Source organism: Erigeron canadensis, chromosome 9 (genome assembly GCF_010389155.1).
Source record: "Erigeron canadensis isolate Cc75 chromosome 9, C_canadensis_v1, whole genome shotgun sequence".
In the NCBI taxonomy this organism is placed as follows: Eukaryota; Viridiplantae; Streptophyta; class Magnoliopsida; order Asterales; family Asteraceae; genus Erigeron; species Erigeron canadensis.
Window position 1 is genome coordinate 13,461,722 of NC_057769.1, and position 26,831 is coordinate 13,488,552.

At 31.3% G+C, this 26,831-nt stretch overlaps 3 protein-coding genes across 3 annotated transcripts; all 3 read right to left on the minus strand.

The window, feature by feature from the left end:
* Window positions 1-616: 616 nt before the first annotated feature.
* LOC122582920 (peroxidase 19-like) lies at window positions 617-6,797 on the minus strand. Its single transcript, XM_043755348.1, has 3 exons — window positions 6,516-6,797; window positions 6,225-6,425; window positions 617-1,508 (listed from the first exon to the last, which is right to left on the minus strand). Exons 1-3 carry the CDS (start codon window positions 6,777-6,779, stop codon window positions 930-932), a joined length of 1,044 nt encoding a protein of 347 aa, XP_043611283.1. The 5' UTR covers window positions 6,780-6,797; the 3' UTR covers window positions 617-929.
* Window positions 6,798-13,989: 7,192 nt separating this feature from the next.
* Window positions 13,990-15,059, minus strand: LOC122581677 (tetrapyrrole-binding protein, chloroplastic). Its single transcript, XM_043753928.1, has one exon. The coding sequence runs from the start codon at window positions 14,961-14,963 to the stop codon at window positions 14,172-14,174; it is 792 nt and encodes a 263-aa protein (XP_043609863.1). The 5' UTR covers window positions 14,964-15,059; the 3' UTR covers window positions 13,990-14,171.
* A 5,516-nt stretch (window positions 15,060-20,575) lies between these two features.
* LOC122583849 (SAP-like protein BP-73) lies at window positions 20,576-23,496 on the minus strand. Its single transcript, XM_043756226.1, has 3 exons — window positions 23,467-23,496; window positions 21,969-22,292; window positions 20,576-20,897 (listed from the first exon to the last, which is right to left on the minus strand). Exon 3 carries the CDS (start codon window positions 20,821-20,823, stop codon window positions 20,587-20,589), a length of 237 nt encoding a protein of 78 aa, XP_043612161.1. The 5' UTR covers window positions 20,824-20,897; window positions 21,969-22,292; window positions 23,467-23,496; the 3' UTR covers window positions 20,576-20,586.
* Window positions 23,497-26,831: the final 3,335 nt, after the last annotated feature.

Here is a 26,831-nt window from a genome sequence, read left to right on the forward strand (position 1 = left end):
ATATATATTATGACCGATGATGCAGTGCAACAATTTTTATATATGAAGCACTTCACCATTGATAGTAATAATGGTCTAATGGAACTGTCCGCAGTAGACACAAATTTATGCGAACTTCCCATAAGTATAAAATCAGGAGGATGCTACCTATTGATACATTCTACCTATGATTCTTACTACACTAACAAAGAATTCGATTCATATATACATGATGCATCTACTTATATACTACATATGATATGATATGCGCTTTTTCCTTGCGAATATGAATATCGTTGTAACTATGTTGTGTGGACTCGAGTGTCACAAGTGACAGATAACCATTTGATCTATGACTAAGTGGTTTGAAATCCTTTTAAATTTACATACATAGTTAGCTTCTATATCGCAAAAAAATGACTATTAGCATTCTGTTTTGATAATTAAAGCCAATAATACATAAACTTTTATGATTTTAAATTTAATCATGCAATAACCCTAAAAAGCAACTATTAACCGGGATAATATTTGAATATTCAAGTTACATAAACTCGCACACTCATATCATAGTTTCAAAAAGTATAATAAATACTCCGTATGGAAATAAGAATAAACAAAAATCAACTTCTTAGCTGAAGTTTAGAGCCATTGTAAGTTGTAACAATCAATTACTACATCAAAGTTATCCTCCACATCTAACAACCACATAACAACACACAACTTACACTAAAATTTGTACCCATTAAACCCCAATAAACCCACAATACCCGATAAGAATAAAAAAAATTAAATCAAATCAAATAAAGTTGGACGACTTTAATTGTATAATTTAACCTTTGTTGAAACGACAATAGACGGCACCGAAAATCAATACGTCATTCGGCATGACGTTACCGACGACCCCAACCATCACGTCCACTCTTACTTCAAAGGGAGATGGACATGATAACTTATAAATGCATATTGCAAACTTTTCTTATCTCACCATGTTTCTTTCCTCTTTTAACTCCAACATTTCCCAACTTCTCCATAGCCAATGAAAACTCTTGTAAAAACTTATTTTTATCCTTAGCCAATTCTTGAACCAAAGGTTTAGTTCTCGGGTCAAAAAATAATGCTTTATCAGTTACCAACAAGCCCAATTTATCTTGCAAGTTTTGGTAATATGCATTGTCAAAAATAAAAGGAGTAGTGGCATCAAAAGGTGCAACCACACCAATATTTCCTCCAAATTGTGGACAAGACATTCTAAGGGATTTGAGAAGTCTTGGATCCATATCAACATCAGGCTTGTTTGTGCCTTGAAAATTATAAAGACGGTTGACAAAGTTTTTGCAATGCGCGAATCCGATCGAATGGGCTCCCGATAGGACCACGAGATCATTAAGTGTTAAACCTTTTGATGCAAAAAGTTTGAGGAGATCGTTAATTGTGGAATTTGCGTGGGGAATGTTTGAGTAAACTAATTTGGCCATTGACGTTCGTCCGTCCCACCTGCCTTTGTTCACTTGATAATAAGGTCCTCCTGTCTATGTAAAAGTATATACAATTTTTTCAATAAATAAATAAATCGTATATAATAAAGAGCAAAACAAAAAGAAATCCTTTCCCCTATCTAAATGCATTAGTGGGGACGTTTCTAAGGTTTGGGAGTATCAACTCGTTGAATAATTTTTTTTTACTTATTCTAATTCTAGTGTGACTTTCAACTAAACTAGTATGTGTACCTCGCGTTATCTCCACAAACCTAGCTATTTTCATTAATGAAACCATTTATAAAAATTTAGGAGGCCCTGAAGTCATATATAACAAGTTGAAAATGAGGCACCGTAGCTAAAAGTAATTTTCGGATCTTCTTTTTCTTATATTTTGAGTGTAAACTTAATAAAACTTGATAGTATAGATAACAAAAAGGTTTTAGAAACCTTCTATCGATCAATATGAGAAATTTTATTATTAAATCAAGCTACTCCTTATTAATTATCAACTAACTTATTTTATTAGCCAGTTTTTTTTCCAACTATCTAATCTAATCTCTTATATAAATAAAAGAGAATTGTTTCTAATTGGTTTTTTATAAAAAGTTTCCTATGTAACAAACTCACAATATTTCTTACAAATGTTTTTAGAAATTATAACATCATATTTGAAATAATAATTTTAGCAACATTTTAGTTTTTTAAAAAATTAATCAATCTTAACACTATCTTAGTATGTTACTTCATTAATAATTCATATATTTTTGTAATTTACATTTAAGTCTTGATGAACTTTAATAAGTATAGACATTTTCTATTTATCTGCAAGTTAAAAGAATATTTTGAAGTTTAAAATATATAACTAAATATTGTTTTTTTTATGCTAAGTATCTTATATAAAAAGAAAAAGAAATAGCTTGATTTAAGAAGTTTAAATTAAAAAATTTATCATCAGATATATATTTATGTTTGTTGTTTAAGTGACCAAGTATATTTGATACACAAAAGCTTAACACTTCATTCTCGAGTTTTTATTAAAAGAAACGAAAGGAGAAGATTGGATAGGGGAGGAAAAGATAGAAGATTACATTAAAAAACACATTCTCGAGTTTGAAAGGAAATCGAATGATTACAAAAGTTATTACACAGATGTAATCTTGATGGAACAAGAATGAGTAAACCTGCTTTTGCTGCATTCGACAGGAAACAAAGAAACCCTAAAATCTTCATACATACAAAATCGATTGCCAGAAAGAAAGAAAAGATTAGGTTTGTTTGGAGGGAAGTCAGGTGCAGTGATGACAAACGAATAAAGAAACCACCACCTGCAACCACGTCCACCACACAACCACCACCTGCAATCACCCCTTCCACCTGCAACCACCCCTTCCACCACCTGCACTTTCTTTTTTATCCAAATCAGGCCAAAAATGGCCAGAAAGTTTTGGGATGAAAAAACCCTAAGTTTTCCTTCCCTGCACCTTTCTTTTCTTTTGTGGAAAAAACTCAAGAATGCAAAAAGGTGAAATTTTTTATCTTTTCCTTTCTTTTCTTTAAAAAAAAAACTCAAGAATGCAACATTAAAGGTAGTCATATGCATTTTGTTTATCAAAATTAGAAAATGTTGTAGCATATTATCGCATAGATATTTCAGAATAGACTCAGTCCATTTTGTCGTAACTTCAGCAACGATAATACATTTTTAAAAATCTTTTATTAATATGTCCGGGTTGAACCCGAGTTAATTAGCTAGTACATAGATAAAACAAGATTTTGATTACATTATTATTTTTAAAAAATATCTTATCTGGCATTCTTAGCTAGGCTTTTTCTTACAAATTATCTTTTTTATATAATTATATTTATGACATCATATTAAATTTTGTTTTATAATGCCCTTTTAAAAAGTTTCTCAATAATAGTCAAACTTAATGTAAGATAACATAATCTTTTGAAGATCTAATCATATATCATTTTTTAAAAATAACATTTTATTATTTTTATTTTTATTCTTTTTTCAACTTTATTATTATCATTTCTTTCAATTAAATCTGATTTCAAAAAACATGTGTTACGTTATTGATTATACTTAATTTGGTTTTGTTAGACATGTGTATAGTACGAGAAATAAGAGTATAATTAATATTTATCTGATCAACACTTTTACGTCTTTGTGCTACGTAAAAACATTTTGGTGCGAGTGTTGGTCACCTTTTTTAGAATTTTCAATATTAGCATGTCCACAGTTGTATGGATCTTTATTTTTTTCGTCAATTTTTATAAAGATGTAAATAGTTGTATTTTTGTATACATATTTTGTATGTTCATCACCTAAATATCTTTGATATGCCCAGGTATTACTCATGATGATAAACTAACTTTCCTCTAGCTAGAAGATATTTTTAATTTAATTTTAACAACAATTTCTAATATTTCAAAACAACTATTAGTCTATTACTAAATCTTCTTTTTTTATGGTAAAACAAAATTTGGATTTATTTTCTCTAAGTAAAGAATCCTTACCATCTAGAATTGAAGGCCCTCAACACTTGACTTTTAACTTTTCATGAAAGATTCTTCATAGACTTTGAATCAACATGCTTGATCACGAGATGCTACCAAATTGCTAACTTACAAAACTAACCTAATCTAATCTAATATGGAGGAGAAAACAACTAAAAAAGTTCGATTATTCTAAGTAGTATGCATTTTGAACTTTGATCACATTTAGTTATATATAATTTGTCATTATATAAAAAGGTAAGTGCACCAGAATATAATGAAATGTTATGGTGTGCATATATGTCATTGGTTCGAATTTCATTTTAAGCTTTTTAATAATACTTTCAAGTGACTTATCTTTTAATATGTTGGTCATGAGAATGGTCAGTGAGAAATATGATCATATACGACAATATCGTGACCTTTAGATCATGCTTAAATTGATGCACGAAGATTTACAAAGATTTTGATGCACGATAAATTTCATGATGCACGGTGATTTTCAGTGAAGAGAAACTTGTTATTTTATATATTTTACTTTAATATTTGTTTTATTTTATCTGAAATCTTTAATTATAACATGTACATATTTCTTCCTTTTTGCTTGAACTGAAAATTTATATTACATCATAGTTCGAAAATCACATTTAGTTAACTATTATTGTTCAATTACATTTGATTGTGATCATCTAATAGAAGATTTTCATAGATACGTGACGTTTATATCTTTAAAAGTTCACACACATTCTATCCAACCACTTATACTTCAATGGTCGGTTTTTATTTTTAATTTTTGGAAAACAATCGCAAGCAGAGAATATTAATCATGCTTTTGTTTTTTAGCACTATTTGGCGGGGTAGGTTGCTTTTCACAAATAATACAATAAAGATATAACGTGTACCAAATTCTATATGTTATATAACAATCACAGAACAACTACTTTGGTTGAACGGATAATGTCCTTTAATTTTGACCGCATCTGCAGCATCCTTCTTGTTATTATTAAACAGTTTGATAAAGCTATTAAGGTAATTATCAATAATTAGAAGTTAAATATGTACAATATCAAAAAAAAGTTATACATTAAGTATCTATTTAATTTAAAAATTATAAGACATCCTAATGTGTTGTAAGTGAAGACAACATATTGACGTGGGAGATAGAAATTACAAGTAAACTCGATGACATCAAATGTTCTATCAATATTAATCAAAATGGATTAAAAATTGTGTCAATTATTTTTTTCTTCATATAGTCAATGTGGGTTAGCCTAATGCTACAAACTTTGAAACACTGTGCGAGATTGACATCAGAGCAACTCGAGCCCATAAATATGTATTAGGCTTATAGCATATACTTCAAAAATTATAATGATATATGCACATAATATTTGTACACACAATATCTGTGAATCTATCATGGCTTCCTACTCCGTGGGTGTCATACTTATTACTAACAAATTTTTGTTTAATTTCATTTACAATTTTCGTTGACAAGACAACATGTGTTAGTTTGACTGACAGAAAGTACAAAAATAAAATTCGCCTTTTCGATCACTCCCATATATATTTCATAAATAAGTGTATTTTGGCATGACTATATAATTGCATAATCTATTTATGAACTTATTTATGATTAGTTAATCTAAACTAATACTAGTTTGTTAATGAACCTGTTCTAAGTTAGTATTTTATTTTTGAACAGCCACTAATTCTTGTCCGGGATTATTAATTCAGGTCTGTCTTCCCCAAGAGATAAGAGCCTCTACAAATGGGCCAACCCGGACTTGTCAACCTATATTCTAACTTATAACTGCTCAATTTGACACATGTAAGTTAAAGTTGTAATGCAGTGGTCGTACCCCTCTTAAATCAATTACAGTAATAAATATGGTGTCTAAATTAATTTATATAATACTTTGCGAGTAAAAAGTAGGGATTAGTTTTCTGGATTGTAAGAAACTTTGAACGAATGTCTATAGTAGGAAATAACTAAAGTTGTGTGTATTGTATGTAAACAATTCGAAATAATGTTTATTGTATGTAAGACTTTCGTTTCAACCAATTAAAATCTGACAAGCGGCACTTGTATATGGTTGCCACATATGTTTTCTTACATACAATAAACATTTTTTCGAGTTGCTTACATACAATACACATAACTTTAGTTTAGTCTTACTATAGACATTCGGTCAAAGATAGTTAAAATCCAGAAAACTAATCCCAAAAAAGTAATGTGAAGAAATAGGAATTGGGAATAATCACCAGATGAATATAGTCTCTGGCTGCAATTGCTAATATATCAGCACAAGACACAACACCAGGGCATTTGCTCTCTACCATTGCTTTCATTTCTTCTATGCCATCATACGCCTCCACCGGTATCTCCTTGTTATCCTGCGCATCCCTTTCCGCCAATTCTTTGCTTCCCGGCTTGCTTGATATCAATATTGACCCATCACACCCCTGCATTTCATCATTATTGGCTCATTATACCTATGCACATTTTCATAATAACATTTATATACAATGTGGTCAATTAAGACTAATCAATACCTGAACAAAGCAGTCATGCAAGAAAAGTCGGATTGTGGCAGGAGCAATAGCTGGAGATTCTTTAAATTTTGTAGAAGTGACAAAGCCCACAATTTGTTCGACTTGAGGACATGTTTTCGCGTAGTAATCGACCGTGAGGTAGCCGTGGTGGACTAGGGAAATGTTTACTTTGGTTATGGCTTGGCAAGAAAAGAGGTTGGTTGTTACGAGGGTAAAAAAGAAGAGTATTTTGAGGCTTGTGGATGAAATGTAGCATAGAGACATGGTGGTAATTAAATGATAGTTTTCAGATATCAGATGAGTACTTGAATTGGTTTGTGTAATAGATGGGAAAATTGATGTATCACTTCATTAATAGCCATGTGTCTGATCAAATTTAATTTTTAACTTATATACAGAAAATATTCAATTGATTGGTTTATATTCGGGTGCGTAAGAGAGCTATCCTAAATGAACGACTTGAGTTTAATATTCAAAAAATAGATTCATGCGATGTATAAGCATATAAGTTTTGCTGACCATATACGAATGTCATTTTATGGTGAGAACATTGTGCACTGGGACAACACTGAGGATTTACGAGCCCAAACCGATCCTTAGTTTAGATGTTTCCTAACCACCCGATCAAAATGCTCATTATTGATTATAAATGTAAAAACATTATGAGACAACTTACATGGACAATTTATAAAACTTAGGCCCCCAATCACGTGCTGGACGATTGTCCACTTTGCCCTATATTATAAGCGTGAAGGGTGTAATCGGTTAGTTTCTATCAGTTTCTTCATTAGCAACTTTTGGCACTTTGGTTTCCTTACCCCTTATTTTGTGGCAAAATTGGCAATTCTAATCAGCTTTCTGTAGCCGATGCACATGACCGTTGGGAGCATGCAAAGTTACTCTTTCTTTTGTGTTTTATCTTTTTATCGGCAACTTTTGACACATAGATTTTTATACTCCTTACAATTTGGCACTTTTTGGTAAAACCACCTGCCAATATCTCAATGGTTAAAAATTGGTGTCAAAACTTATCAATCGATAAAAATTAACACTACACGATTACCCTAAGTGTGTGTGTGATGCATCATTTCATTGACAAATGACAAACATTATCTAATTTTCTAGATAAGTAAACCAGTTGGGTAACTTTTGACATCAAATTAAAGGGTCGAAAAGTTAGAAACACTATCTAGATAACAACAAATAAATAGTTTAGCTGCAATATACGAGTATGTCATTACAAAGTAGAATGCACGCAGAATTTGATTATTTTTTATTTTTATTTTAAAATAAACCTCTTTGGAAGTACAAGTAGCCTAAATCTCGAATTACAAGCAATGGAGTGGAAGGAAGCTTTGTTATCAAAATCCCTACAATTACATTAACGACACTATAGAGTACACGGAATATAACCAAAAGGTTGGGAATTATAAACCGGTAATGAACAAATGTGTGAATTTGTATATATGATGTTGATGTTGCCCTTTTAAAGAAAAGAGTACATGGAAAATTGACGATTGACAATTTGACATTATGGATAGATGATGTGACGAATTCGATTGAAAATGTGAAAAGACAATCTATAAATAAATTGATATCTAAATAAATGTTGCCCTAAACTTAATCCCAAGTGGTTTGATCAGAGTCTTGAAGTGTCACATAACATATACATTCCACTTAAGTTTAGATTCATAATGAAGAAAACATCATACATTGGTTATGTTTTGCTTCGTATAAATACAAGCCTACAAGGTACTCAGAAAGCTTTACGTGTATAAATTCACAGCCCACCAAAATTAAATCTCATCGCCTGAAGGATTGATTTATGTCATTTTTTAGAAGAACAAAGATTCCATGATGATAAATTGATAACAAATACGACTATACGAGTATGAAAATTCTTATTCTCTTAAATTAAGAGGTCCTGAAAAAGCCCGGTCTGAAAATCCTAGCCCAAAGATTGGGCCAGCCTGGAAGTCCTAAACAGGCTCAAATTTTACGTGAAAGCCTACTACGACCAGGACAAAGCTCAAAGCCCATATAGCCAGGAAACTTTCCAACGCCCAAAAGCCGGTTTTTTTAAAAATGTTTTTGTATATATGATTTCTGTTTTATTACGATACGAGTGATAGTGCCCGCACGTTGTGCCGCTAAGATGGTGGGGGTGATAAGTCAAACCATAAAATATGAATGTTTGATAGCCAAATGCCTTAGTCGTACGGGCTCCGCCATCGGATTTAAAAATTCGTCGAAAGTATATAGAATGACATCTCTAATGAAAGAGCATGAAATTTTAAGAACACCCATACAATTTTTATAATTTATCGGTATACGGTTTTTGAGATAAAAGATTTTGAAATAATTAGAGGAATGAAATGATTTATGGATGAGAGAGAAAAAAAAATGAGTGGTTGAGATTTGATGAGAGAAAATAAAATGAGTGGTTGAGATTTAAGGGTATTATAGGTATATTAGGTACAAATGTTTAAATTAGTAAATAAAGAATATGGATATTTTAGGTAGTTCAAATCATCCTTTCTTAAAAAAAAAGGGGTAAAATGTTTTATAAGATAATATTAGATATTAGATAAGCATAAGGATTATCCAAATTACTAAAAATTGAAACCGTACCAGTGCCGAAATACCGTATCGGTGGTATTCGGTATCGGGTTCAATTCCCAGATTTAACAAACTTTGGTTGCGGAATAACACGGTTCAACACCACCGTATTGAAAACATAGGTTATAAACATGCTGATCTTTACATTTTTTTCTGTAGAGGTTACATAAAAATGTACATAAAACGTTCATTAGATGAATAATTCAAATTATTTATACGCAATCCATGTATGTTTTTTATTTCATTCTATATACTCTTGTACATTTGACAGTTAAATGAAACATGGAGCAGCTTCAAACTAACACACTCCAACAAAGAATCCATCGAGTGATACCCGTTACCAATAAAGCTTGAGTCTATATCTGAAATTGAGAGACTTGGATTTGATCAAGGTTGCGTAAGTCGCTAATCGCTCCCAGGTCGCTTGACAAGCGAGTTGGAAGTACTCGGGTGTATGCGGTGAGTACTTGGTGGTCAAAGTAGCCAAGTCAGAGAGTACTCGAAGTAATCGGCCGACTCGACACCCTACCTTGTAGCGAGTACTCGGCTCTACATGGTGAGTTTTACAACAATAGATTTGATCCTTAAGGAGTCCAGATCATATGGGTATTGAGTAAAGGTATATTACCGGTATCCAAATCTTACGGTGTGATCATAATAGAAATCCAATGTGATTTTGGGATTAGTCTATTTTCCTTTAACTTTTTTTTAACACACTCCAACAACATTTGATTAAGCTTTTGATATCCATCAATATACATACCAAAAAAGGGTACCGATATAGATTTGGTAAATTTTATTAACATTACAAAGATACAATCTAGAAAACGAAACAATAGCATCGAGGACATAAACTTGAAACATAAAGACTAGCGCTAGATACAATTGCAACGAATTATTATTCCAATCCTCCACGAGACATGGAGCTTTCGATTTCTATTAACAGCCCATAAACAAGAGGTCGAATCAATACTAGTGGGTACTAGTGCAACTGTACAAGATAGTACATTTTCGTATTTATGTAATCGTTATGGAATTCAGTTCTTACAATGTTGTCGGTTCAATTTTGATACAGTTCGTTATGATTCCGTACTGAAAACCATCTTTAAGATGTTGGTTATAACTCTAGAGTTGTGATCAGACGCATCTTGATATTTTGGTGAAATCCAAGGAACCCACCTGCACCGTTAGATCAATAATATTCCATGGCTAGGATGAAATCAACATATTAAATGAGAAAGGGCATTTATCTCATTTCATCAGTTATAAAAACATCACCACCTTCATAAAACACTTTCATCCGTAACGAACTCGCAACACACAACCGGGATCCAAAATCCTAATTGAATCACTCCGTCGTTGGTATCTATCATCATCTCCAACACATGAAATTACCGAGCAAGCACCAAAATTGTCATCTTCACGATCTTCATCATCAATAATCGGAATCGCAATGCCTCGAAAATACTCCAGCGCCGTCGTCAAATAGTTTGAAACCATGGATCCAGGATGATTTGTTAGCTAAGAAGACGTTACTAGCAACGAAGAATTTGTTGAAAAGGAAGATCAATTACGAATTTATTTATAATAACTAATAACAATCACATGTGATTTTCATTGGCAGTGTGTAGTGGTGTAGGCAATTTGGATAATGTTTAAAGAGATATTTAAGTTGGTGCTAGTCTGGAATAGTATAGATTGCATATGGTTGTTTATTCACTTTTTGTAGCATGAAATTAACGAGATAAGGCAATTTGATTGTAATATGGTGGTTTATTCACTTTTTGTAGCATGAAACTAACGACATCAATTCGTTTCTTTTTTTCCAATCAAAATGGATAAGCAATTCATTTTTACGCATAATTTATAGTTTTTTTTCATAATTCTTTTTGTTTGGTAAGATAAGATGTTGTATCCTTGGTTATCGTTGTTTACAATTTTTTAGAAGAGTTTTGCCCACAAGGTGTTAGATGAAATGTCTAAACTAAAATGAATGTATCAAATCATATTTGATTATACATGTATTTACTAATTATATCATCAATCATACTTGATTATACAAGTCAATCATGAACGACTCGTCAAGGAAAACACAAGTCAATCATATGATTTCGTATGGGAATTTTACACTGTTTGCTTAAAATCATTTTTGATTTTATATGGGTTTCTTTGTATGGAACTCATTTGTTTGCTTAAAATCAATTTTATCGACTATTTGATTAATTTTGTTGTTTGGTACAATATTGCCTACAAAGTGTTTGATAAAATGTCTAAAGTTTCTTATATATGATTTAATATCAAATCACATTTGATTGAGTATTGCATAAGGTGTTTGATGAAATGTCTAAATCAATGTTTGATAATATGATTTAATCAACTTTATGATTCCGAATTAAATTTTTTGGTATATAGGTTTGTGGATATAAATTTCATTTGTTTTGTGAAAATGTATGAGTATCATCAAATTCGATTTGTTATCTGTTATTGTTACTTTTATGTTCATCATCATATTTGATTATGTATAGAGATTATAGAGATTTCTGTTTTTGAACTGTATGTGTAAAATCATATTTGATTTTGTATATAGATTCTATAGATTTGTGTTTTTTAACTTTGTTTTGTACAATCAAGTTTAAGGTTTTAGTTACTTGTGTTCTTATACCTAGAATCATATTTGACTTTACGCTTACAATGTGAAAATCCTATATATAATGAACTATTCAAAATCAAAAATGATTTTACGCATACATTGTGAAAAACCTATTCAAAATCAAAAATGATTTTACGCATACACTGGGAAAAACCTATACAAAATCATATATGATTTTTTATAACACATTGAGACAAAACCAAATGAGTTCCATACAAAGAAAACCATATAAAATCAAAAATGATTTTACTCACAGAGTGTCAAAACCCTATACAAAATCATGTATAATTTTATTCATACATCTAGACAAAAAAAAGTGAGTTCGATATCATTAAGCATATTCAAAATCATTCCGTACAAATAAACTTATTCAAAATTAAAATTGATTTTAAGCATACACTATGAAAAATTTATTCAAAATCATATATGATTTTACGTATAAATTTGAAACAAGGCAAATGAGTTCTATACATATAAACTTATTTAAAATCAATTTTGATTTTATGCATAGAGTGTGAAAAACTTATACAAAATCATTTATGATTTTACGCATACATTTGTCAAGAAAATATATAAAATCATATATGATTTTGTGTGCACATTGATTTTACGCATACATTTGTCAAGAAAATATATAAAATCATATAAAATACATTTAGACAAAATCATTTATGATTTTACGCATACATTTTTCAAGAAAATATATAAAATCATATATGATTTTGTATTGGTTTTTCACTATGTATGGGTAAAATCAATTTTAATTTTGAATAGGTTTCTTTGTATGGAAGCCATTCGCTTTGTCTCATTATCTTATAAAAAATCATTTATGATTTTGTATATTTCCTTAACAATGTAAGCGTAAAATCAAATATGATTCTGAATATGTTTAATGATACCGAACTCATTTGTTTTGTCTAAATGTATGAATAAAATCAAATATGATTTTGTATCGATATTTCATACTGTATGTTTAAAATCATATTTTAAATGTGTTTCTTTTTATGGAACTCATTATGGTTTTGACTCAATGTGCTATACAAAATCATAATGTATGCATAAAATCATTTTTGATTTTGATTTTTATGGAACTCATTTTGCTTTTTCTCAATGTGCTACACAAAATCATTTATGATTTTCACACTGTATAGGTAAAATCAATTATAATTTTCAATAGCTTATTTACTAAATGACTATATATTGATTCTATTATATACATTGTTTACAACAAATACTACATTTAGAGTTAGAAAAGTTGAATTAACTATTAACACTTCACAAATATATAGTGATCAAATTTATTATCAAATTTTGTTTCGATATTCCATCAAACACCTTGTATGCAATACTCAATCAAATGTGATTTGGTTCTAAATTATATATAAGAAACTTCGGTTTAGTCATTTTATCAAACACTTTGTAAACAATATTGTACCAAACAACAAAGTCAATTAAATACTAATAAAATTAAACAAATTCAAAAATAGATCTATGTTAAATCAAGTATGATTGACTGTATAATCAGTAAATACGTATATATATAATCAAATTTGATTTGTTACATACACTTTGGTTTAGACATTTCATAAACACTTTGTGGGCAAAACTCAATTTAAAAATTTTAATCAATAACAACCAAAGATACAACTTCTTATCATATGAAAAAACAAAAATGATAGAAAAAAACTACAAATCATGGATAAAAATGGTTTGTTTATCCATTTTTTATATAAAAAACACAAACTAAATAAAATATCACTCTAGTGATATCTAAAACATCATCATCCATTTGTTGTTGTTGCTAGTGGTTTGAGATGGAGATCCACAAAGAGAGGGAGCACAAGAATGATGGCAGAAGCGGTGGTGGTGGTTGTTGCCGTCGTCTGTGGAGAGGAGAGAGGGGGAGAGTGTGTGTTTGTGTGTATATATGTGTTCCCGTGTGTGTGTGTGTCCATCAGGAAGAAAGGAAGGAAAAAAAAATTTTTTGTTTTATTTAGCAAATTTACAAGAATACCCCTCTGCCCAAATTTTAATATAGATGATAAGTGTTGGTCCTAGCCATAAATAAAAAGGATCTAAGGGCTAAGATTAATTCCTTGAGATGCATGGGAAATTATGGATTCAAATGAACCAAGCATTATAATTCTATTCTGAATATTTTGTAAATATAAATAGAATTTATGTAAATTATTAACTTAAAAAGAATTAACAAGCTACAAATTTTAATAGTAATTGATGAGAGATAGAAATACAAAAAATAGAGCATAACTATATAGTAAAATATAAATGTGTGTCAGTGACCAATTGTCCATCACCAATATGAGGACAAAAATCTATTGTGGAGTAGGAACAATACACGTGACAAATATAAAACCAAAAAATAATCATTAAAAACTATAATTTGTCTTAAACAATCCTTTGCCAACTGTCTGTTTTTTACTTTCCTTTTCTTCAACAACATCTTTATCTTCTTCTTTTACTTCATCATCTTGATTAGCAAATGCAGGATGACTAAATATACAACTTAACAATTGTGTCCCTCTTAATGCATTAGTCAATGGCAAATGTCCTTCAGGTGTTTCCTCATTCAATTCCCAAATAAATTCATCAGGAAATGCTCTATAATTATATTGCACAACTTCAGTATCAAGTTTCTTCATCCAACCAACTTTAATAAAAAACCTTGTGAAATCATTGTCTGATTTGTCAAATAATTTCTTTTGGACACTGTATCCAAATTTATTGTTACTAAATTTTGTCCAAAGTTCATCAATCTGCTTCAAGTCTGTTTCGGAAATAAATTGGACTTCTGAGAAAAAAACATAACCTCGTTTCACTGCGGCTTCGCCGGCTAACGCTATGAGTAGCCGGCGGGTTTCATTGTCCGCTTCTCGGAAGTCATTTGCCGAGAGTAGACGGTGCAAAAGGTCGAATGAGGTCGATGATTTGGATGAGGATTGTGTTGAAATTGAAGTTGAGATTGATGAAGAAGAAGAAGATGATGAAATCGAAAATGTTTTTTGTGACGATGAAATGGAGAGTTTTGTGGTGTTTGGTTTTGTGAGAAATAATGGTGGTTGTTGTGTTTGTGTTTGTGGTGGTGGTGATTGTGATTCTAGTGATTGGCGACGGCCAAGTGGATGCATGGAATTTAGAGATTGGAGAGAATTGGTGGCCATTTTGTTATTATAGAAAAAGAGTGTTTTAATTTTGTTGTTGGGGTGAAAGGTGAGAGAAGTGTGGTGAGTGATTGATATAATTTGCCAATCGGAAGAATAGTGGACATACAAGTAAGTAGAAGAATGGGAAGCATGTGGAGTATTTTTATATCTTCCCCTAAGGTTTATAGATAATACGTTTATGTCCTGCCAATCTTTTTATTTCAATGAAAATTAGAAAGATACGATGAGTATCTCAACCTTTATCTTAATTCTTAACTAGTTATAAAGCATATAGCTCTTCTATTTTTTTAAAAGAAAATTTGATTTACCCAAACAATTCATCTCATCAATTTATTAATTTAAATATCTCTACCTAATATACTTATAATACCTTTAATAAAATTATTTACAATATGCATTTCTCAACCACTAAAATAACTACAATACCTACTTATATATCAATTATTTTTATATTAATAATCACGCTACTACCGCCGCCGCACCCGTCGCCACTGCCACCACCACCCGTCGCCACCGTCATCATCACCGTATCACTGCATCACACCGCCATATGACTAGTTAATCAATATGCATTTGAGTCGGATGGTTACAACATTAGACTACTCGTATTTAGAACCGAACCTAACAGTTTTATTTTTTAACAAGCTAATTTCTCTTTTTTATAGTTACTCAACCCAACTAAACCAAATTTTTATACCTCGCTAACAACCCAACCAACTATTTTTAAGAAAAACATATAATAATTATTTCAGTTAATATTTCTTTTATATAAAGACGAATCAAAATATTAAAAATACTATTATAATTCAATATATCTATATCGTTATTTTGTATTTTATAATGGAGAAATTTTATTTAGGTATTTTATTTAATTTAGATATATATAGATTTTCAACTAATAAAGCGTTTAAAAGCTTCATATTGCCATGTTAAATTAATAAAACAAATTGAAACAAATATAAAAACAAGTAAAAATAAAATAACATAATTTTTAAAAGCAAGTTTGAATTTTTTTTACCAAACATTTTGTTGGTGGACCGACCAAGTCGTTTACCATTAGCTTTGTTTATTATTTGTTTTATGGCGTTATAACCGACCGACTCAATATTAAACTTTCGGTGAGATAGTCTTTGAGATAAGTGTATTTTGGTTTTAGGTTGTAAAATCAAATCTTATTGAAGGTTTTCTATTTACCTTTTCTGAGTAAAAGTTATGTTATGTTTATTAATATAACAATCTTTATTGTTTTCTAAAAATATATTGTATGATTTATTTTGTTACGTTTAATTTAATGGTTTTTGTTTCTGGCTTGTTTTAAATAATAAGCATTCTGTGGCCGTCTTGATCAAGAAAGTGACATTTGATAAAAACTTTTATTGTTGTAGTATGTCTTAAGAGAGCTAAATTTGCTTTTGTTTTACAACGATAAGGTTTATTTGGTATTATATACGACTAAAATTTTTGATCATTTCTGCTGAAAGCAAAAATAAGAACTAATACAAACTAATAGTAATAGAAGTTTAGGGGGTTGGAAGTGGAATTTCAAGAAAGAATGGGATGAGGTATAAAGATAATAAAGGAGATAAGATATGAGTGTAAGAAGTGAGGCGATTGGCTGGAATTGGGTGAGAGTGGATTCGCTCTATCACTCTCCTATACCATTACGAGGGACACTTGACACTTTTAAGATTGGGTCCATTTGCACACTTTTATTGTACTTGGTATTTAATTAAATTGCTATTTCCACGTTTGGCTTTGAATAGTAGAACATTTTTGATCACTTACGTAAGGATGAAAAAATGACATTGATTTAAAAACGTATTTATAAAAAAAATAAAAATATGTTAATGTTAATTTAAAATAAAGTATATTAATTTTGAAAACCTAAAAAAAGACTACTTTCGTAAAAAAAACTCTATACATTCAAGTAGATCTAGTAAATTGGGTTTGTCGGGTATAAAAAATTTGTCTTAAGATGTTGATTACATTACTCAACAAAAACATGATAATATACAATATATATACAAATCCGCAGTAAAATATCTTAGGTCGCCGTGGTTTTTACCCTCAGTAAATACATAATAAATCCGCAAATACATGTAGCATGGATTTATGTTCTTCTCTTATTTAAGAATTAATTACAAAAATCGTCCCTGTCGTGGTATCCAACTTGAAGGTTTCATCCCTAACTTTCAAAAATTATAGTTTTAGTCCAAAAAACTTTGCTCCGTCACAGTTTTAGTCCTGACCATAAACGTCAGTTTAAAATCAAGTCACGTGATTCGCACGTGATGGGTAATCTCGTAAATTGACTTAATAATACCCATAGCTAATTACAGAAATCGTCCCTGTTGTGGGCGGTCACTTGCAACGTTCATCCCTAACTTTCAAAAAATTACAGTTTTGGTCCAAAATCCAAAATAAATTAAACACAAAATCATTTGGAATTCTAATGCATAACATATATCACTGAAAAAATCCCAGATTCAAAATCAAACACAAATTTAATCCAAAATTTAATGAAACTCCAAATCTCATTACTTTCATATCCATACATGATCTGTATACAAACATACTATATAATTATATATATTAGATCTATTCAGTATATATAGTTAACTCATAAACAAAAAAATCTTACAAAAATCTCACCATCGTTAATATTCTTAGCTCTTCCTCTGTTTTTATAAGTTCTCAAAACAAAAATAAAACTAAGTAAAAAAAAAATATCAATTACTTAAAACCCATAAACTCTTAAATCCAAGAGAGTCTGAATCTCTAATTTTCAAAAAGAGAGTAGGGTGTAAGTTAAGATTGTTTGTGAATTTATATCTGATAGAAATAGAAGAAGTTGGATAATTAGGATTTTGTGTGTGTGTGTAAATGTTTCTTTTCATATAGATTGTGAATAAAAGTTTTGGACCAAAACTGTAAGTTTTTGAAAGTTAGGGATGAAAGTTGCAAGTGACCGTCTACAACATGGACGATTTCTGTAATTAACTCTCGGTATTATTAAGTCAATTTACGAGATTACTCATCACGTGTAAATCATGTGACTTGGTTTCAAACGGACGTTTATGACCAGGGCTAAAACTGTTGACGGAGCAAAGTTTTTTGAACTAAAACTATAATTTTTGAAAGTTAGGGATGAAACCTGCAAGCTGAGTACCACGACAGGGACGATTTCTATAATTAACTCCTTATTTAATTAAGATTCAAATTCGGTATTTTCAAACATGAACTCGTTCATTATTGTTTCTAAATCATTTGATATTCGCACACACATTAGGTATTTAATATAAATTTCATGGTCTCACATGAAATTGTAGATTGTCGGTAAAACCTCTATCGTCTTTTGATGAGATGAAGATCCGACCCTTATGGACGAGGAAGATGTGTCCTTTGATATAGCACATCTTCGTTTGAGTTTAGAACGTGAAAGACCAATATTCATTTGTGGAAAAATAGCTTACACTTTTACATCTTTTCGTTTTTGTTGGATAGTATGTCGTGTCGGGATTTAGCCATTTATGTTGCCCTTTTACAGCTTTTCACACATACACAAACATGAATTGTTGACCGGTATCTTCATAGTACATTTTAATGCACATTATAAAATATCAGCTCCAAAAACAACATTACCTCGGTTCTTTGTAGATGAAAAAAATGGTAAGTATGTCGTGAGTTGGTCTTCATATACCTCCACTTTTCGTTCAATCTTTGGTTCTTTAGAATTTTGATGGTTGATTTCTCGGAGACATTTTCTAGTTTAACAATTTAAATGAAGAGAAAATCGCGACAATAGCCAAATTTCATTGCGATTGTACCAAAATAGCCAAGTTTTTTCGAATTATCATAAAATAGCCATATAAATCGCAATAACTGGACAAAATCGCATAAAGAACCTTAACATTGCTACAAGATCTTCAAAATCGCTACGAGATTTTGCAAAATCGCTATGAGATTCAGAAAATCTTTATGAGATTTTGCAAAATCGCAATATGTTGACTTTGACTTTTTTCTTTTCTTCTTTTTTTTTTTTTGCAAAATTGCAATGTGTTTTGTTGCGATTATTGAGATTTAATTTTTTTTTAAAACATACTAAATTTTACATAGTCCATGAATACAAAGTTTCAAATACATAAGAAACATAATGGAGACGTGTTAATAATCCCCTAAGCTAATAGTCCTGGAAAGAGAAGAGTGTGAAGTCGATTTTGATTTCCCTTTTGATTTTGATCTTGATGAAGATCCATACTCTCTTGATGGAGGAAAAGATGTTTGTGATGCATGGGTGCACCTCAATTCAACCTTGTATGATCACGTTCTTTACAACGACTGCATGTTGTTGTCTTCCTCTCTTCACCCCTAGACGGTATACGATCGAGGTTTTACAACAAAAAACACATTGCGATTTTGCAACAAAAAAAAAAAGGTCAAAGTCAACTTATTGCAATTTTGCAAACTCGTAGAGATTTTCAGAATCTCGTTGCGATTTTGAAAATCTCGTAGCGATTTTATAGATCTTTTAGCGATTTTGCAACATCTCGTAGCGATTTTGCATCATCTCGTAGCGATTTTGAAGATCTCGTAGCGATTTTAAAGTTCTTTATGCGATTTTGTCTAGTTATTGTGATTTATATGGCTATTTTGTGATAATTTGAAAAAACTTGGCTATTTTGGTACAATCGCAATGAAAATTGGCTATTGTCGCGATTTTCTGTTAAATGAATCATCCAAGCTAAGGGATATCTTCTTTAGACCCTTTATATCTTAATCTTATCTTATCTTACTATATTATTAAACAAATCTCCTTTTAAGTTTCAATATTGAACTTAATTAAATTTCAATATTAATATTAAGTTTCAACAATTTATCAAACCTACATTATATCAACGAGAGCAAGTACCCGCGCGTTGCGGCGGTGAGATGATGGGGGTGATAGGTCATAGAGTGTGATAGCCAAATGTCTTAGCCGTACGGGCTCCGCCCTCGAATTTAAAAATTCGTCGAAAGTATATCGAATAATATCTCTAATGAAAGAGCATGAAATTTTAAAAACACCCATATAATTTTAATAATTTATCGATGTACGGTTTGTGAGATAAAAGATTTTGAACGAGTTGGAGGAATAAATTATTTATGGATGAGAGAGAAAAAAGATGATTGATTAAAATTTGATGAGAGAGAAATGGTGTTTTGTAATATATAATTGATAGAAGGGACATTTTGGGAAAGTAATTGTTGAATTGAAAGTTGAAAGTTGAAACCCTATTTTCTTTATAATATATAGTATAGATAACTTACATTACCCGCCACCACCGCCTGTCCTCGCCACCGCCGCCGCTGTCACCTCCGTGCACCACCACAACTTGTCACTGTCACCACTGCCGCAAGAACGGGCATAACTCTTGTAAAACATATATCATAATGCAATTACTTTATAATCAAAAAAATAATTATGGAATTTATGCAACTCAAAGAGCTTTGTGAATTTTACATAATTGTTGTAGCAAATAAACACAAATGAAACTCTATCATAAAACCAAGTGATAAAAGAAGCAAGAATACTTGGCAAAAATCCTGAATAAAAAAGCCTGGTAGCTGTTTCTCAAGATACTCACAAGGTTTTTAGCAAATTGATAAGCTCGCCTTTCTTCAGTTTTGAATAGCCTTTAACCCGTCTAGATTTTGCTAATTCTTTAAGCTCAGCAAGTTTCATCATTTCTAGTTCTTCTCCATCTCTAACACTCTTCACTTCATCTTCTAGTGTTTCTGCATACAAAGATGGGATAGGTGATCTCTTCACAAAATTTGAAGCCGGACGACTTTTCTTTTCATTAGGTTGATGTAACATCTGATCTTCATCCTTCTTCTGTTCCTTCTCCTGTTCACTAGATCCCGTGCTACCTTCGAGGTTTGAAATCTTCCCTATAGAACAAGAACCACTTAAAATAGAAACATGGAAATAGGTTCAAGTCAAAGACTGGATTCTGTTCTAAAGGTTCTAAGTGCTAACAGGGGAGCACTGAGTTCAGTGGCAAGTTAAAACGGGCCATTTCAGGATCGGGTCATGTTGACTCTAAAACAAGAACCACTTCAGTTCTTTACTATGGAGTACTAGATAAACTATATATTAAACCAAAATAGTTCATAAATTTAGCATACTTCCATGTTCATAAAATCTATGCAGCCTTTCAATGGACCATCATACTTTTCTTTAAAACGGCAGAATGAAATTATATTAGAAACACACTACTAGCAAGTTCCTAGATGTGAAAATCACAAGTACAAAGTGAAACAAATTCTAAAGATACAACAAAGTTCACAAACTAGAATCGTCCTGAGACTATGACTGAAAAGACTACCAAAAGGGATGAAAAAATTCATGCCACTTACGCTAAACTGGACATAAGAAAAATCCCCACCTAAAAAGATCGTGCCACCGGTTTTCACACTATAGGTGTTTTTGATGTAGTCTCATACTAGTCCCAAAAGATGTGCCAACATATAACACTATGCCACCACTAACAAGACATGACAATCTAACACCGGTACACCATTAGGTTTTTCTAACTTGTGCCCTCGGGGCACATGTTAATATACGTTTGTTGAACTCCTACTTAAAAATACATACATTAAGATTCATTCGGAAAGAAAGTTTTCAGATTCAACTAATGCATATTTCATGATAGTTTTGAAAGCATGAAGTTCATTAAACGCATACTATTAACATGTGCCTTGAGGCCAGATATTAGAACTCCCCCTCCCCCGTTTTTTAGAAAGGCATTACCTATGCAATGGCTAGCCATAAATGCAGAATACTAAGCATGTTTTTACCATTTAATATTTTAATGTAAAAAAATGCATATACTTGCACAAAAATGTTAATTAGCTGGTAATAACAAACAGTATGTTGACAATGTACAAGTAGTTTACATCGTATGTATCATGGATCGGTTATTGAAAACTAACTATATTGCTTGATGTAAAGTGCAATACCTTTCACTTTCTCCCTTGATTGACGCAGAACTTCTAAAACTGATTCAGCAGTTGGACTATTTGTTTTCCCTCTGGAGGCAGTAGATTCTTGCGATATTGAAGACTGAATTCTTCTAAAAAGGGCAAGTATCTCTTCTCTGTTATAACTTTTACCTTCTGATGATTGGGGTCTCACATTATCATCACTATTTATTGATTGTCTACTCTCAGAATTCCTTAGGACAAGTCTTGCTCTTCTAATTCCATCAGATCTGAAGCTAAATACAGGACATTGGTGTCTAAGAAAGAGCGGTCCATCTGCAATGTTTGCCAAATTTTAACAAGCTGCATCAAAAGATTGTTTCTCAGTGACATGTTCACAGTATGCAAAAAACCATTTGACATTCCTACTCAAAGTCTCAAACAAGTTTTAGTCGAGCTTCAAACTAGATGTGGCAAAACGGGTGGGTTGAGCGGGTTAGGAAACAATTCAAAGCAGACAATTCTATGCTACAAGTAGAAATGGGTACGATCAGCTTGACCCGCATATTATATTCTGTTTGCAAACTTTCAGTTTTTTCAATAATAATTAGCGTCTCAAATATAGAAACGTATATAATTCAACAAATAATCTTAACTTCTTAATAAGATATGAATCTAAAATACATTTTTGACGTGTTTTACCCATTTCACTTTAAGTCAACTTCCTTAATCTGTCTGATCCATTTTATCCATCTAGTCTAATTATGAAAGAGATCGACGAGGAAGACAAAGCTACCCAAAAGCTATGGAGAGCTGAGACTTAGACAACTATATCTCTACGATTCTACCCGAGGGTAGAGAGACTAATAATGGAATGATGGTATACATCACTCATAAGTAAATGGGTCAAAATTGCCAGTTGTGTCAGAAATGAAATGAAGGTTGAATTTCTTAGGACAAAATGCTTAATGCTTCAAACCTTGCAGCAGATAAACGAAAAATACGAATCGAATGATGGCAATGTTAATATATAGTTAATACAATGCGCCCCATCATGTTCACACAAAACGTGTGATTACCCATTAGCCATTATTTCACTGTATGCTTATATTCATATCTTTTCTCTCATGATAGATTGACAGCATAATTAGTGTGATCTGGTAGTTGGATTCATTGAGTTTTTAACTATACCGTACTTGCAAAAACAGAAATAAATTGGGGACTAAATGAGTTTGTGATTTAGTTCTTTTTGACAGTTGTGATGTTGTGGCTTAATTCATCACTACTCAACTATGAATCTTAATAAAATAATCTACACTTCTCTTCTTTTATTTTCAACTTATTTATCTATTTTTGTTTCTACAATCTTTAGGAATCACTTAAATAGAGATCTAGGTGAGGAAAATATAGATATGAGAGCGGTGAGATGTAAACATTCACACCCCTACTGAAGGCGGAGAGATTTACGAAACAGTAATAATTATTAAAAAAAACAAATAAAAAAAGAAAAAAAGAAAAAAAAAGAAAGACAAAATACCTTTGTGAGAAAAAAGAAGATGATGATGCTCCTGATTGGAATTGTTGTTATAACAAGTATAGTTAGACTGAGAGTAGTAGTTGATAATTGATCCCATAACTGGCTGCTAATGGCCTATAGGAAGCAATTGCAAGAATAAGTGATACACAAAGATATATGTGTACAAAGTCCTTAAAAAAAAAAACATTTTAGGCATCTTTAAATCATTTGTAATAAAATTTGGATCATTAGATCATAGAGTTGATCTCTAACATGTGATTCCACAAAGTTGTTCTTTTTGGAAATATGGATCTACAAGCTAAGCGAATTTAGAAACATGTAATACTGTATGCAAAATCTAGTATGAGTATAATCTTTTATTATAAATTTTGGTTTTTTCTTTCTATGATATCCAGGTTAGGTTTTCTTGCTTAAGATTTGGATTGGGTCGGATTTTTTAGTTTTATAAACACCTATCTAAGTAGACTAAAGTGGTAAAAAGTAAAATCATACATAACTTTCATTTAAATAATAATTCTCCCCATCTAGAATTCACATTTTAATTCTTTTTTCTCATAATGACCCAGTAATACCAATTCTTGATCCAACATTCGAATTAAGTGGTTATTACTCCCATTTTTTTAGAATTGTATGACTTCTTTTTGTATTCACACATTATCGCAAGTATACAAAGTATTAAAGAACCCGACAAAAAAGATATCTAATTCATTTGAGATTTTAAATATGATACGAATACGACAATAATACGCTATTTATTTTTATTCTTCTATATTTTTGTAAGAATGGTTAAATACTTAAATCCCAAATCAATTATAACACCAAGATGTACTAGTGATTTTATTTGAACCTAGGTATCTTCCAAAGAAACATAGTCTCTTACTATCCCATTGAAATGGTGATAACACAAATATGTTATTATATGCATAAAAAAGATGTATAAAAGTGAATGAAGAAATTCGATATTATGTGAACATGCTTGATCCTAGAGATGAGAAAAAAAAGGTGACCCGTAACCCGACCCGGAACCGGCCAGAACCGACCCGCCCGTAGGGCTAACGGTCGGGTCACGGGTCAAGCTTTTGTGGCATTTTCGGGTCACGGGTTGCGTGGGTCGGGTCGGGCCGGGTCAAGCCAAAAACCAAAAAAAGGTGAAGGAAACCCGTGACACGCCCGCGACCCGCCCGAACCCGACCCGACCCGAACCTTCACGGGCCGGGTCACGGTTCCTATTTTCATGCACTTGCGGGTCACGGGCCAAGCCGGGTCGGGCCATTTGCACATCCCTACTTGATCCTAAGCCTGTGGATGATACATTTGGCTAAAATCCAACAATTCACATTTAGTGTTCAAACATGAGAATCCTCAAGTAAGGTTGATAAGATTGAAATTGGCGGTTAAAAAAATGACACTAGAAGAAATAGAAGTGAATATAGCCCATAAAGTGTTTGATAAAATGCATAAACCAAAATTGGGGAGAGACAATACAGATACAAAGCATAATGTCGCGACCAGCCAGGACCTTTCTTGATCATTGACTATAATGTCAATGGAACCATCAATTGCACAAGCACAGTTGGTTGTGACATGAGTTTCCTACATGCACAACACCCCTTTACACAAGTGAGCCTTATTGAACCGCTTCGCCTGGCAGTGCCCAACAACGCCACTTCATGTACTTGAAGCCCTCAAGCTTCTCATCATACATATATTCATACATAAACACAACAATTCTTTTGCTAAAATATGTTCCATCTTTGCTGCAAGCCATGAAGGAAAACATTACCAGGATGTATTTTGTCATTTTTAATACAATAACTCATTCTCAACTTGGTTCCAGCCTTTTCAACTCACTATTCTTTTCCACCTCTCGGCTTCTATTCTTTGTAATTTTCCATTAACTTCCTTTGTTACCTCCCTATGAAAGCTAGGTAGAGTCTTTCTCCCTTCTGATATCATAGTAAAAATCTAGTTCAATAATCTTTCACATCCAATAAATTTGGGATCTATTTAAAGCATGAACTGAAGTGGATTGGACAGTTAATGTACACTAGCCACAACTACTTAATCCTCTTAAACTTCTATATGGCGGCATTAGATCCAATTTTTGGTTATACATTAAGTATGGATTAGTCAATGGCAAAGTTGGTTAATGGGTTTTTGCGATAAAGACGGATATCATAATACAATTAGAAGAGTGAGTTGCCCTAATTACTTCCAGAAATGAAAAAGAGAAGACTCTACACTATTGTACGGGGAAAATAGAGGAAGTTAATGGTAATTATAAAGAACTAAAGCCAAGAAGTGAAAAAGAATAGTGAGTCAGAACAGGCTGAAAATAAGTTCATTATGAGTTATTGTATTAAAAATTACCTAACTTTTCTGGTTATGTTTTCTAACGAATAGATTGGCAGTCGAAAAATCTTTTAGGCTTCTTTTCGATCATTTCTAATAAAAGTTAGAATAGAGGTTGCTATGTAAGTGTGTGATTTCACATCTGTTCTTTGTGTCAACATTTATCCACAAGCTGTGTCATACATACGGTTGTTCTTCTTCTATATGTCGTATTGATGTTAATACCCGTACAATGTACATATTGGCTATATATGTTATACGATTGAATTTTTATAAAGAAAGAAAAATCTGAAGATACTCAATTACATGGATTTGGTCAATTACCTAATAGTAACAAACATATATCATAAAAGTATTTATCAAAATCTAATAGTAATGGTAATGATATTACTTAATCAAAAAAAGATGTAAAACATCGTTTTACAATCTTTAATCACATCGTTATATTAATAGATGAATTGATAATTAAATAGTCAGTATAATTTCTAAGTTCAAAATATAAATGTTTATTACTTATAAATAGATTATATATAATTTATAAATTAAAAATTAGTATCAAAATTTATAATGGTGATGAAATACTATATTTATAACAACGGATATATTATGATTTTTTTATATAAGAGTTTTAATTGTATATTTCAGATATATTATATTATACTAATTAAAATAAAAACTTTAATTATCTATTAATAAACTAAAACAGGATTGCTGTTTTTTAAAACGAACATAATATTTAAACGACACGTGTCCTTATTAACATGCATATTAATCCTAATAATAATTAATTCCATACAAAAAATCTACCTATGAAATTGAGATCACCTATCGATATTACATATTAATTAATCCTAATTTTATTAGGAAACTACTTTCTTGGAATACAATATTAAATCCATCCATGAACATCGTTGCCTATTTTTTATACATATACTAATGTTTATATAAAATTTTGCGTAACCCATGAAGTAAATTCTATCACTTTAATCTGGCATCCTATATATGGATCATAT

Excerpts from the sequence above, each read along its gene's own strand:
- LOC122583849 (XM_043756226.1), bottom strand. The coding sequence starts at position 20,823 with ATGTTACATCAACCTAATGAAAAGAAAAGTCGTCCGGCTTCAAATTTT.
- LOC122581677 (XM_043753928.1), bottom strand. The coding sequence starts at position 14,963 with ATGGCCACCAATTCTCTCCAATCTCTAAATTCCATGCATCCACTTGGC.
- LOC122582920 (XM_043755348.1), bottom strand. The coding sequence starts at position 6,779 with ATGTCTCTATGCTACATTTCATCCACAAGCCTCAAAATACTCTTCTTT. Across the intron at positions 6,426-6,515 it reads TGCATGACTGCTTTGTTCAG|GGGTGTGATGGGTCAATATT; the intron begins GTATTGATTAGT and ends GATGAAATGCAG. Across the intron at positions 1,509-6,224 it reads CCAGAGACTATATTCATCTG|ACAGGAGGACCTTATTATCA; the intron begins GTGATTATTCCC and ends ACTTTTACATAG.